The sequence below is a fragment of the Hemitrygon akajei genome, chromosome 30 (assembly GCF_048418815.1).
Source record: "Hemitrygon akajei chromosome 30, sHemAka1.3, whole genome shotgun sequence".
Classification (NCBI taxonomy): domain Eukaryota; kingdom Metazoa; phylum Chordata; class Chondrichthyes; order Myliobatiformes; family Dasyatidae; genus Hemitrygon; species Hemitrygon akajei.
Window position 1 is genome coordinate 41,021,859 of NC_133153.1, and position 14,462 is coordinate 41,036,320.

General features: G+C 43.1%; 1 protein-coding gene across 1 annotated transcript in view; it reads right to left on the reverse strand.

Moving 5' to 3' along the window:
* Positions 1-484: 484 nt before the first annotated feature.
* The window catches only part of strc1 (stereocilin 1), a 99,398-nt gene continuing 85,420 nt past the window's right edge, over positions 485-14,462 (reverse strand). Inside the window, exons 26-28 of the mRNA XM_073032734.1 lie at positions 6,458-6,555; positions 3,515-3,665; positions 485-756 (exon numbers count right to left, since the gene is read on the reverse strand). Coding sequence (XP_072888835.1) covers positions 662-756; positions 3,515-3,665; positions 6,458-6,555 — 344 coding nt within the window. The 3' untranslated portion in view covers positions 485-661. The remainder of the gene's footprint in view (positions 757-3,514; positions 3,666-6,457; positions 6,556-14,462) is intronic.

The window sequence follows — 14,462 nt, forward strand, 5'->3', positions numbered from 1 at the left end:
TCAAAAAGGCACTGTCCATCATTAAATACCCCCATCACCCAGGACATACCCTCTTCTCATTGCTACCATCTATATATATATTGCACTGTACTGCTGCCGCAAAATTAACAAATTTCACAACATATGCTGGTGATATTAAACGGATTTGGGTTCCTACCAATCCCTTCACTTAAGAGTGAAGGTGGAGGGGTGGGAAAGAGAGATTCTGGAAAGAGATTCCAGAGCTCGTGACGGAAAGATTAAAATCAGGAATGCTGAGAGCTAGAGCTATGATCTCAAATACACAACTCAAGGCAATCAATCAGCTGTTCGAAAATTGAATTAAGACCAGAAAGTGTTAGAAACACTCAGCAGGTCAGGTAGCATCTATGGAGGCAGAAGTAGAGTTAATGTTTTAGATCCAAGACCCTTCAACAGAAAATCAATAGATTGTTAGTCGTCAAGTTTAATCAAAGCAAAAAAAAATTCTTTATTCAACCACACAATTTCAAAAACAAAACAGAGTCAATCCCAACAAACTAAAATGCAAAGTCTGCATCTCACAGGTACAAAATCTCCTCAACGTATGTAAATTCCACTCAGAACCACTACTCAGGTAGACAAAGGTGGCAAGTTCTCAAATAAATAGGTGCCAACACAAGGTTAAAGTACGTTTTGTTAGTTACAGGTGAGCTTCTCTTGTGTGTAAAAGATTACAAAAGAGACACAACAATATTCCATTCAAGCTCGCAAAAAGATTTCTTCCAGACGATCTCCCTGAAAACAGAGCAGAGTTCATTAATAACTACCCACATTAAATAGGAGATGACTTCATTATCAATTGTTCGCAAGGGAGGAGCGAGTTAAGAGATTTGCTATCGTGAGTGGGTTTTGAGGGACCTATTAAATAAGGAGAGATGAGGTTAGATATGTGGGGTTTTAGTGAGCAGGGGCTCCCAATCTTTATATGCCATGGACCCCCATCATTAACCGAGGGGTCTGTGAACCCCAGGATCCATAAGACCACAAGATTAGGAGCAGAATTTGGCTATTCAGACCATCAAGTCTGCTGCGCTATCCCATCGTATCTGATTTATTATCCATCTCAACCCCATTCTTCAGCCTTCTCCCTGTAAGCTTTGACACCCTTACTAATCAAGAACCTATCAACCTCTGCTTTAAATATACCCAATGACCTCGCCTCCACAGCTGTCTGTGTCAATGATTTCTACAGACTCCCGACCCTCTGGCTAAAGAAATCCCTCCTCATCTTTGTTTAAAGGGATGTCCTTCTGTTCTGAGGCTGTGCTCTCTGGTCCTAGACTCCCCCACTATGGGAAACATCCTCTTCCACTCTCTCTAGGCCTTTTAACATGTGATAGGTTTCGATGAGACCGCCCCCCCCCCCCCCCCCATTCTTCTAAACTCCAGTGAATACAGGCCCAGGGCAATCAAACGCTAAACTCATGTGTTAACCCTTTCTTTTCCAGAATCGGTCTCATGAACCACCTTTGAATCCTTGCTAATGACAGCGCAACACATGTACAAACAATTTTTATATGAATAAATTGTTCATTATGCTTAAATTTTTTAAATTGATACACCACAGAAAACATCCCATCTGGATCTATCATATCTTGGTACAGCAACAGTTTTTTAAAAAATCAACTCAAACTAGTTGTATTCCACTCAACTACACACATTTCAACTGTGGAAATCCTTTGCCAGGGGACGTGTTCATTGGGATTTGCAGATGATGATACAACCACACTCAGGAATCTCATTTTGGCTGTACTACCACCCTGGTGTTACAACTCACCACATTTCAGTAAAAAAAACCCTAGTATTAACTATGTGTCATTAGACACCATCGAATTACACAGAGTCCCAGTCTCTATCAGTTTTTACTGATGCATTCGTCTGGATGCATTATAGCTTGGTACGGCAACAGTCCTGCACGTTGTGGACACAGCTCAGCACAAACTAGGCTGAGTCTATGGACTCTGTCTACACCTCACTGTCTCAGTAAAACAGCCGGCATAATCATAGACCCTATTGCCCCGGACAGTCTCCCTTCTCCTCTCTCCCATCAGGCAGAAGATACAAAATCCAGAAAGCACATTCCACCAGGTTCAAGGACAGCTTCTACCCATTGTTATCAGACAATTGAATTGTTCCCTGATACAATAAAATGGACTCTTGACCTCATAATCTAACATTTGTGATCTGGCACCTCATTGTCTACCCTCCCTGCACTTTCACATTACTTTGCCCTGTGTTACTGATTTACCTTGTTCTACCTCTATTCACTGTCTAATGATCTGATCCGTATAAACAGTTTGCATGACAAGCTTTTCACTCAATCTCAGTACATGTTACAATAATAAACCAATTCCAATTCCAAAAAAGGCCACAAGGTTTGTTGGATGCTGCAGGGTTGGACAGATAAGATATGGGAGGTGCGATTCTGTGACTGAAACAGGTGCTTGTGGAGGTGTGCGGACATGTGAGTGTCAGAGGAACTGAGCAGGCCGGGCAGCAACTACGGAGGGGAAATGGACAGTCAATGTTTCGGGCCAAGACCCTTCATCAGGACTCAACGTGTTCTCAACTCAGAACCTGTGGGTGACTGTTTTCAATGACGCTGCTGGTGTGTACCAGCAAGTGTTTCATCTGTTTGTTGGCACAGTTTTCATTAATCATGGGCAGCCCATCAGATACCGGCTGCATGATTGGTGGTCTGACAATACCCTTCAATATTCTAATGCAGGCTAACTGTAAACAGTCTCTCTCTCCCAGCCAGCTTTATCCAAAGGTTCTTTATCAGTGACAGCTGATCAGGACACATCATTCAACTTTACCAACAGAGTAACTAGCCAGTGGTAGAATGGCAGGTAAGAGGAACAACATGAAAGTCAGAAACACAAGAGATACTGAAGATGCTGGAGTAACACCTCCAACCCAAGAACATCACCCACGAACCCATGACATGAACATCAATTTCGCCAACTTCTGGTAATTTCTTCCCATTCTTCCTTCTTTCCTTTTTCCATTCCTCATTCTGGTTCCCCTTTCACCCTTTCTCCTGGACTTCAACTCACTCTGGTTCCCTCTTCCTTCATTTTCTCCCATGGCCCACTGTCTTCTCCTATCAGATTTCTTCTTCTTCAGCTTTTACCACTTCCACCTATCACCATTAAGCTTCTTGCTTCATCTCACCTTCCCCCTCACCTGGTCTCACCCATCACCTGCCAGCTTGCCCTCTTCCCTCACCCCCACCACCTTCTTATTCTGTCTCTTCCCCCTTCCTTTCCAATCCTGAAACACCAATTGTTTATTCCTCTCCATAGATGCTGAGTTCCTTCAGCATTTTGTGTGCATTGCTCTGGATCTCCAGCATCTGCAGAACCTCCCATCTTTGTGTTGCTGCAAATAAGTTCTTTATTGCCCCTGTGTGTATGTGCACTTGTGCAAATAACGTCGAATTTGGATCTTTAACGGCCTGTTTCTGCATTGTAAATTCTATGTGATTTACCTCTTGTGTCGATGGCCGTTTTGTGCCACGAAGTGAGGACCATATCCAGAGCCTTCTTCTGTACATCACCGAGTTCCTTCAGCTGGGCAGGGGTCACTGCCACAGCCTGCTGGTAATTAAACATTCGAATCTGGGCCGGACTAAATACCACCTGCCAAACGAAGGAACGAGGGAGATCAGCAAAATACATCCTAACTTGCATAACTTATTCCAGCCTGTACTAGCTGGAGTTTAGAAGAATGAAGGGGAATTGGAGGCAGCACAGTGGTTAACGTAACCCTATTACAGCGCCAGTGACCCCGGTTCAATTCTCATCACTGTCTGTGGGGAGTTTGTACTGTACGTTCTCCCCATGATCGTGTGGGTTTCCTCCGGGTGCTCCGGTTTCCTCCCACTGTCCAAGGACGTACAGGCCAGTAGGCTAACTGGTCATGTGGGGGTAATTAGGTGGCATGGGCTCATTGGGCCGGAAGGGCCTGTGACCGTGCAGGATCTCTAAATAAAATAAAAATAAAAATAATTGGGAGCATTCATTGGATGAGATTGTCTGGAAGCAGCTGAGGAAATGTTGCACTCTTGGAGATGAAGACCAGAAGACCATACGTAAGACATGGGAGCAGATTTAGCCCATTTGCCCTATCAAGTCATTACAATTTGATTTTAAGAGTGTTATTAATGTGAATGTTAGAAGTGTCTGAATGATACTGACTTACAGACAATAAAAATCAGCAGTGGGAATTCACCTGGGTCACCTGTACTGTAAAGCATTGTGCTAACCCATTATGCTATCGTGCTGTCCCAATAACCAATTAACCTACCCGGTCTGACTTTAGACTGTGGGAGGAAACCAGAGGATTGGGAGAAAGCCCATGAGTTCCTCAGAGATTCCTTACAGAGGATGCCAGGATTGAACTTCGAATTCCGGAACACCCTGAGCAGTAAGAGAATCACGCTGACTGCTACGCTACCAGGACAAAGGTCAGAGAGTGGAAATGGAAATCTCTGTCTGTAATATTACTTCAACAAAAGCTCCAGGAACAGCACTCGGGAGCTACAAGCCTATGACGATGGTGTCAGGAATGGGTTAAGAAATATTGGAATATTCCATCAGTTGGAATAGCAGATACAAAAACACTTTAAAAAAAGAAGAAAATCGTGATTTTTTTTTAACAAACTCTCACTAAGTTATATTTGAGTTGCAAGTGCTGTAATGTGGGAAACATGACTACAGGTGTCCTACTAACAGCAGAAACCAGATGAATGGTACTGTTTAAGGAACAAATACTAATTAACCCTTGCATTTCAAAATAGAGTCACAAGCTCTCATTTACATGCAGAGAAAAGAGAAGGCTTCAGCTCGATGTCTCACATAAGGATTAACTTTATTCAGCATATGCATTTACATGTGTTAGGAAATCGCTGTGATCTGTTGGCAAGGGTGTGAGGTGCAACAAAAAACAACATTCCGCAATTATAAAGAATGAACAACTATTTTAAAAAATAACGTTAGAGGTTAAAGTATGGATATGGAATAAAATGTGCATAAATACATAAATACCTACATGTAAACAGCATTATAAATAGTTTACAGTGCTTACAGTGCAGTGCAGCAACAGGAGTGTGAGGTGGGGCTTACACAACAATGCCACATCCAATTATGGAGCTCCCCCTCAGTCCTGCACTGAAGTGATAAGCCAGAATTTTTGTGCACAGGGCCCGAGAATGGGATTTCAACTCAGAAATATCTGACTCAGAAGGAGAGCTTGCTCCAAACCACTGGTGAAATGACAGAAAATAAAGATGCTGTTTTGGAAACCTCCAAGAACCCTGGAGATAGGCAAAGTAAGATAGGCTGAATGGTCTCTGTCATCCAATTATATTTCTTATTATAACTTATGGTAAGTTCTTTAATGTATTACACTGTGCTGCTACCGAAAAACAACAAATTTCACAACATACGATCAACTTAAACCTGATCCTGATTCTTATCATTTTTTTTGCCCATAGTTAATACCTTCAAAACTGAATGGGAGGGATACATTCAGCAACCCCCAACTTAACCCCAGCCAAATCACAGCACATTTTACAATGACCAATTAACCTACTAATCTGTCCACCTTCGGACTGTGGGAGGAAAACTGAGCACCCAGTGGAAACCCACGCAGTCATGGGGAGGACGTACAAACTCCTTACAGGCAGAGGCGGGAAATGGACCCGGGTCGCTGTTACTGCAATGTGTTGCGCTAACCACAATAAATGGGAGGAAGGAAAATGATACTATGTTTGAGAAACACACGAGGTGCTGGAGGAGCTCAGCAGGTCAGGCAGCATCTGTGGAGGGAAATGGACAGTCAACATTTTGGGTTGAGACATTTCATCTGGACTGGGAAGAAAGGAGGCTGAAGAATAAAAAGCCAGAATGAAGAGGTGGAGGGAAAGAATGGAGCAAGAGTGGGAAGGTGATAGGTGGATTGAGGCAAGGGGCGGTGTGAGGGATGGCGCAGAGTGGGAACAATGTAAGAAGCTGGGAGCTGATAGGTGGATGTGACAAAGGGTTGAAGAAGGTGGAATCTGATAGGAGAGAGCACGGGACCACGGAATAAAGGGGAGGTGGGGAGAAGAACCAGAGGGAGGAATATATGCGTGTGGGCAGATGGAGAGGGTGGGCGAGGGGAAAGGGATGGGTGATGGGGACAGAGGGGAGTGGCTACCTGTAGGTAGGTCAATCAATGTCCATGCCATCAAATCAGAATACAATCTAATCTGTGTTTACCCTTAATCTGGCAGTCAAGGAGGCCGAGGACAGACATTACAATGTGGGATCGAGAAGTGGGTTTAAAATGGCTGGATGCTAGACTGATGTCTGAGCTCTTCTTTGAAAGGGTTGAGCTGCTAAGCGGGACACATCTGGCAGGAAGTGCTGTGATCACGTTGTACACTTACTGAGAGTTTCTTTGGTGGCAGAGCTGCAATGGCGTTCGGCGTGAGGCCTTCAACCTGCTCTTTAACCAGCGATGAGAGAACCATGTCTGGAAGACCAGCTATTCAGGTTACAAAGAAAGAATGAAAACTAAATACTAAATAAACTTCTATATGTACATTAATTATAAAACAATAAAATATACATCGTCCCCTTCGATAGCTCCCACCCGGTTCTGTACTCTCTTAAACTCTGGCAAAGTCAAAGTAATTTATTATAAAAGTAAACATACAGCACTGTGCAAAAGTTTTATATAGATATGAGAGAGAGACAACCTAAGACCTTTGCACTACTGTAGTACTGTAGTAATTTTGTGTATTGCACTGTACTGCTACCTTAAAAAAATTTCAATACATACGTGAGTGATGGTAAACCTGATTCTGATTTGGGTCTCTATTGTGGATTGAGAATGGTAACGGTGCAGGGAGAGGGGAATCATGGTTGGGAAAAGGGGAAGGGAGAGGGGAGGGAGCAGGGAGACATTCTGAAATAAGACCATAAGATATAGGGGCAGAGTTAAGCCATTTGGCCCATCAGGTATGCTCTACCATTTCATCATGGCTGATCCATTCTTTCTCTCAGCCCCAATCTCCTGTTTTCTCCCTGTAATCTCTTCATGCCCTGACTAATCAAAAATCTATTAACCTCTGCTTTAAATATACATAAAAACTTGGCCCCCAAAGCTGCCTGTGGGAACGAATTCCACAGATTCACCACCCTCTGGCTAAAGAAATTCCTCCTCATTTCCATTCTATTCTGAGGCTGTGCCCACCACAAGAAATCCTCTCCACATCCACTCTATCAAGGTCTTTCACCATTTGATAGGTTTCAATGAGGTCACCTCTCATTCTTCTGAATTCTAGTGAATGCAGACCCAGAGCCATCAAATGCTCTCCAAATGACAAGTCAATCAATCCTGGAATAATTTTCGTGAACCACCTTTGAACCCTCTCCAGTTTCAGCACATCCTTTCTAAGATAAGGGGCCCAAACTGCTCACAATACTCCAAGTGAAGCCTCACCAGTGCTTTCTAAAGTTTCAATATTACATCCTTGCTTTTATATTCTAATCCTATTGAAATGAATGCTAACATCGCATTTGCCTGCCTCACCACAGACCCAACCTTTAGGGAATCCTGCAAGAGGACTCCCAAGTCCTTTTGCACCTCAGTTTTTTTTTGTTTTTTTTAATTAGTTTTTTAATACATTTTCTACATAGCTACAGATAAAAAAAACCCGGATCAAAATGAAGAACGTTGATACAGTGCAAAAATAAACATACAATAATAATATGATACAAAGAAAGCTAATTGAGAAAGCACCCAAATTAAAGACATGTAAAATTAGTATCCTCCCCAAGCCCCGCAACAAAAAAAAACTCCAGACCAACCACAACACAATCTAGAGAATATAAATCAGGACAATCAAACCCCCAAAACTGTAAATACACTTAGCAACAGAAGATATTAATGCCTACTACAAAAAAAAAGGAGCTGAAAGCAAGGGACCGAAAAAAAAACCTTAGTTAAGAGGAAGGTTATGAAAGTACTCAATAAAAGGTCCCCAGACCTTATGGAACTTTAAATCCGAATTAAGGACTGAATAATGAATTTTTTCAAGGTCTAAGCAGGCCATAATATCGTTAAGCCATTGAGTATGTGTGGGCGGGGCAACATCTCTCCATCTAAGGAGGATTAAACGTCTAGCCAGGAGAGAGGCAAAAGATAATATTCGACACTTAGTCGAACTCAAACGTAAATCTGTCTCACCCCAGAAACCGAACAAAGCAATTAAAGGGTTAGGTTCTAGGTGGTGATTCCGAATATACGATAACGTTATGAAGACATCTTTCCAAAATTTCTCCAAGCTAGGACAAAACCAGTACATATGAATGAGAGAGGCCTCGCCCCTTTTGCATTTATCACAAAGCGGACTGATGTTAGGGTAAAATCGAGATAATTTAGATTTAGACATATGGGCTCTATGAACAATCTTAAACTGTAAAAGGCAATGGCGAGCACAAAGAGAGGTTGAATTAACCGATTTGAGAATCGAGTCCCAAGTCTCATCGGATAAAGAGGTATTTAAATCATGCTCCCATGCCATTTAAATTTTATCCACAGGGGCATGTCGTAGGGCTGCTAATTTATCACAAATAAATGATATTAAACCTTTACCTAGTGGATTAATAGAAAGAAATAAGTCCATAACATTTTTCTCAGGCATTTCAGGGAAGTTAGGGATTAAAGGAGTAATAAAGTGTCTAATTTGGAGATATCTAAAAAAATGACCATTGGGCAGATTGAACTTAGCAGAGAGCTGTTAAAAAGAGGCGAAGCGATTATCAATAAAAAGATCTTCAAAATGTCTAATGCCCTTCCTATACCAATCATGGAAGGCTGAGTCATACGTAGTAGGTAAAAAAAGGTGATTATGTAAGATAGGGCTAGAAAAGGAAAAACCATGGAAACCATAAAATTTCCTAAACTGAGCCCATGTACGCAAAATGTGTCTGACAAGAGGATTAACTATTAATCTGGACAAACTACTAGGGAGTACAGAGCCGAGAAGTGCAGAGATAGATAATTCTTTAGTGGAGCTCAGCTCCATTGCCACCCAATTAGGGCACTCGGGTTGGCCATGGAAATAAGACCAAAAGGTAGCACAACGTACATTGGCTGCCCAATAATATAAACGAAAGTTAGGTAAAGCCATGCCACCCTCTTTTTTAGATTTTTGGAGATAAACTTTGTTAATTCTAGAGCGCTTATTCTTCCACAGATATGACAAAATAATAGAGTCTAAGGAATCAAAAAAAGATTTAGGAATAAAAATTGGGATTGATTGAAATAAATATAAAAGTTTAGGGCGAACATACATTTTAACAACATTAATACGACCTACCAAAGACATAGATAGAGGTGACCATTGTAACAGACTCTGTTTAATAGTATATGAAAGATTGGCAAAATTTTCACGAAAGAGATCTTTAAACTTCCTTGTGACTGTAATCCCAAGATAAGTAAATTGATTGTGGACTACTTTAAAAGGGAGATCATGAAATGTTAATTCTTGTGCTTCTTTATTAATTGGGAAAAGTTCGCTCTTATGCAAATTAAGTTTATATCCAGAGAACTGGCTAAACTGGTCAAGCAGTGAAAACATTGGAGGTAAGGATGTAGACGGATTTGAAAGAAAAAGTAATAAGTCATCAGCATAAAGAGAAACTTTATGCTCAACACCCCCTCTCCAAATCCCGGTCAGTTCAGGACAATTTTGAAAAGCTATCGCCAAAGGTTCTATAGCCAAATCAAAGAGAAAGGGACTTAAAGGGCATCCCTGACGGGTGCCACGTTTGAGGTTAAATAACTGGGATTTCTGAGAATTAGTTAAAACAGAGGCAGTAGGACACAAATACAGCAATTTGATCCAAGAGATAAAACTTTGACCGAAGTCAAATTTTTCTAAAACTGCAAAAAGATAGTTCCGCTCTATATGATCAAATGCTTTCTCCACATCAAGGGAAATAACACATTCAGGAATCCCAGTTGGAGGTGAATATAAAATGTTAAATAAACGCCAAATGTTAAAAAAAGGAAGACGGTTTTTAATAAAACCAGTTTGATCATCAGAAATAATAGAGGGAATAACAATTTCTAATCTATAAGCCAAAACTTTGGCCAAGATTTTAACATCAACATTAAGCAATGAAATCGGCCTATACGAGGAACACTCTGTTGGGTCTTTACCCTTTTTTAATAAAAGAATAATAGAAGCCTCATTAAAAGAGAGTGGCAATTTGCCGTAGTTAAACGAGTCAGATAATACTGAAAGTAACTGAGGGGAGAGAAGTGAAGAGAATGATTTATAAAATTCTACGGGGAACCCATCAGGTCCAGGAGATTTCCCTGAAGACAATGCAGAAATTGCAGAAGATATTTCTTCTGATGATATAGGCGCATTAATTTTGGCTTTAAAATCAGATGAAAGCGAAGGAATATTCAGATTATTTAAAAAATGATCGATAGAGATATTGTCATTCAAAGATTCAGAGGAATAAAGTCGAGAATAGAAATTTTTAAATGCGTAATTGATTTCTAAGTGATCCGATGTAAGGTCTCCATTCTCCTTCTGGATCTTTGTAATATGTTGTTTGGCTTTGGAACGCCTCAGCTGATTGGCTAGAAATTTACCAGATTTGTCACCATGAATATAAAAACGACTCTTACTTTCAAGAAGTTGGCATTCGACAGGTTGAGTGGACAGAAGATTAAATTTAGTTTGAAGTTCTACACGTTTCTTGTATAGTTCAGGATTCTTAGTTTGAGCATACAGTTGATCCAATTCTTTAATCTGATTAATGAGGTCTAATCGATCTGCACAGGACTTTCTATTAAGATTTGCTGTATAGGAGATTATTTGACCCCTCAGATATGCTTTCATGGCATCCCAGACAATCTGGGATGACACTTCAGGTGATGTATTGGTGTTAAAATAAAAGGTTATCTGATCCTTGATAAATTTTAGAAAATCATCATCCGATAGTAAAGTCGAGTCAAACCGCCAGTGTTTATTCCTCTGAGGAAGGCCAGGAAAATTTAAAGACAGAGTAATTGGGGCATGGTCAGAAATCAGTATACTCTGATAATGCACCTCAGTTTTTTGTATTTTCTCTCCATTTAAAAAATTCCTTCTTTTACTTCTACCAAAGTGCATGACCATACACATCCCAACACTGTATCCCACCTGCCATTTCTTTGCCCATATTCAGAATCTGTCTAAGCCCTTCTGTAGCCTCTCTACTCCCTCAAAACTACCTGCCCCTCCATCTATTTTCATATCGTCTACACAGTTTGCAACAAAGCCATCAATTCCATCGTCCAAATCACTGACATATGACGTAAAAAGATTTGGTCCCAACACAGAACTCCACTAGTCACCGGCATCTAACCAGAAAAGGCTCCCTGTAGAAAAATTTGCCAAGAACAATCATGGTGATCATGATCACCCACACTTTACACGACACGGCATATAATGAAGCAATGAATAATTTTTATGTATTGTACTGTACTGCTACTGAGAAACAACTACCTTCCTGACATAAGTCAGCGGCAAATAAACCAGACTTTGATTCTTGGTCAACTGACACGCTTGAGGTTTATGCAGTAATTGTGTCAGAGTGAGATGGACAAACCCAGTAATGGAATTAAATTGCAGATCAGCCTAGATCAAGTTAACTTGCAGAATAGATACAACTAATGGATTGAGGTATGCTGCAGCCAGGAGGGTACACACCCTATAATGGAGAGAACTTGTAGTGATATCACCTTTCACCATCTCATTTACTCATGTGATCTTCCCACGTGTAACAGTCAAGTTTCACGCAACACGGTGCCAGGCAGAGAGCAACAGGAAATCAACCCATAATCTGGAGGTCAAAGTTCAGGGATTGCTGAGTCTGGACATTGAAGTCCAAAGATCAAAGGCTGAAGCCGGCGAGTCCAAAGGCTGAGGTCTGAAGGACAAAGCCCTGGTTCAGTGTGTCCAAAGGTCGGAGGTTGTGAGGCTGCAAGTCCAGGCCAGGGACTGGAGGATGACGGCCTGATGTCTGTGAGTCTGAGAGTCTGGGGCCATGGAGTGGAAGTTGGAGATTCAGAGGAAGCCTCTGCTGGGGTTTGAGACCTGTCTCTGAGTGGGTGGGAAAGAGGCTCGCTTTGCTATCGTTGTTGCTGTTGCTTGTGTTGTTCTGCTGAACACCGTAGGCACGCCACACTGGCACCACAATGTGTGGCAACACCTGCGGGCTGCCCCCAGGACATCCTTGGGCTGTGTTGGTTGTTAACACAAACAATGCATTTCACTGTATTGTGGCCACCCACTTTCTGCTCAGGCGAACCGGCTCGCAAATAGCCAGCGCGCGGGGAGAGACTTTGGTAATGCACCTCTGATGTCATTTCCGCCCAGAGAGGGCGGGTGCTAGGGATTAAATGCCAGCGCTGCGAAGTTTGAATAAACTAGTCTCGAAACGGCTTACCCACTGCGTGTTGTCTCTAGCTCTGTATGTAGTACATCGCTACACTGGTGACCCCGACGGTCCGAACGGGATTTGGACCAAAGATGACCGACTCTTCATCTGTTCACGCAGTTTCACTAAAACTGCCGACTTTCTGGACGCTGCAACCACGCGTGTGGTTTAGCCAAGCAGAAGCCCAGTTCCAGATTCGGCAGATATCTTCTGATTCCACGCGTTACTCCCACGTGGTGAGCGCCCTTGACCAGGAGACGGCTGCCCAGGTTGCGGATTTCATACAGTCACCCCCGGAAGAAGGCAAATATGAAGCATTCAAAGCGCTGCTCATTGGGACCTTTGGCCTCTCACGGCGTGAGCAGGGGTGCCCGCATGCTTCACCTGGATGGTTTGCGAGACAGGCTGCCATCAGCACTGATGAACGAGATGCTGGCCCTGGCTGACGGACACAAGCCCTGCCTCATGTTCGAGCAAGCGTTCCTAGAGCAACTGCCCGAGGACATACATCCGCTGCTGGCCGACGCAGATTTCAGCGACCCCCGGAAGGTGGCGGCCCGGGCAGACGTGCTGTGGAAAGCCAAGAGTGAGAGCGTGGCGTCCGTCGGTCAGATTACCAGGCCACGTGCCCAACAGCAGACCAGACCAGGCCCGGCAGGGGAGCACACACAACACAGAGGCAGGAGTGAGGAGGACAGTGAACAGTGGTGTTTCTACCACCAGTGGTGGGGTACAGAAGCCCGGCGTTGTCGCCCGCCCTGCAAGGGCCAGGGCCAGCTACCGCTAATGACTATCGCGGCTGGCCACCAGGACAGCCTCTTGTACGTCTGGAGCAAACAGTCGGGACGCCGCTTCATGGTCGACACCGGAGCGGAAATCAGCGTCTTGCCCCCGACGGGGTACAACACCAGTAAGGCCGGAAGGACACCTTCTACCCCACTTTTATAAGACTATGGAATGGTCCCTAGTTTGATAAGATGGTCTCTTGGCCTCAAAACGACCTCACCTTATGGTCTGCCTACGCTGCACTTTCTCTGTAGCTGTTACATACTACTCTGCATTCTGTTACTGCTTTCCTTTGTACGGAGTGGCATGGTGGCATAGGAGTTAGCGCCCTCGCTTTACAGCTGTAAGATCGGGGTTTGATTTCCACCACTGTCTGTAAAGAGTTTGTATGTTCCCCCGGTGACTGGTTCCTTTGGGCACTCAGGTTTCCTCATACGTTCCAAAAGGTGTACGGAGAGGGTTAGGCTCTAAGGTTCATAGAAACATAGAAAATAGGTGCAGCAGTAGGCCATTCGGCCCTTCGAGCCTGCACCGCCATTCAGTATGATCATGGCCGATCATCCAACTCAGAACCCTGTACCTGCTTTCTCTCCATACCCCCGATCCCTTTAGCCACAAGGGCCATATCTAACTTCCTCTTAAATATAGCCAATGAACCGGCCTCAATTGTTTCCTGTGGCAGAGAATTCCACAGATTCACCACTCTCTGTGCAAAGAGGTTTTTCCTCATCTCGGTCCTAAAAGGCTTCCTCTTTATCCTTAAACTGTGACCCCTCATTCTGGACTTCCCCAACATCGGAAACAATCTTCTTGCATCTAGCCTGTCCAATCCCTTTAGAATTTTATACGTTTCAATAAGATTCCCCCTCAATCTTCTAAATTCCAGTGAGTATAAACCTAGTCGATCCAGTCTTTCTTCATATGAAAGTCCTGCCATCCCAGAAATCAATCTGGTGAACCTTCTCTGTACTCCCTCTATGGCAAGAATGTCTTTCCTCAGATTAGGGGACCAAAACTGCACACAATATTCTAGGTGCGGTCTCACCAAGGCCTTGTACAACTGCAGTAGAACCTCCCTGCTCCTGTACTCAAATCCTTTTGCTATGAATGCCAACATACCATTTCCCTTTTTCACTGCCTACTGTATCTGCATGCCCA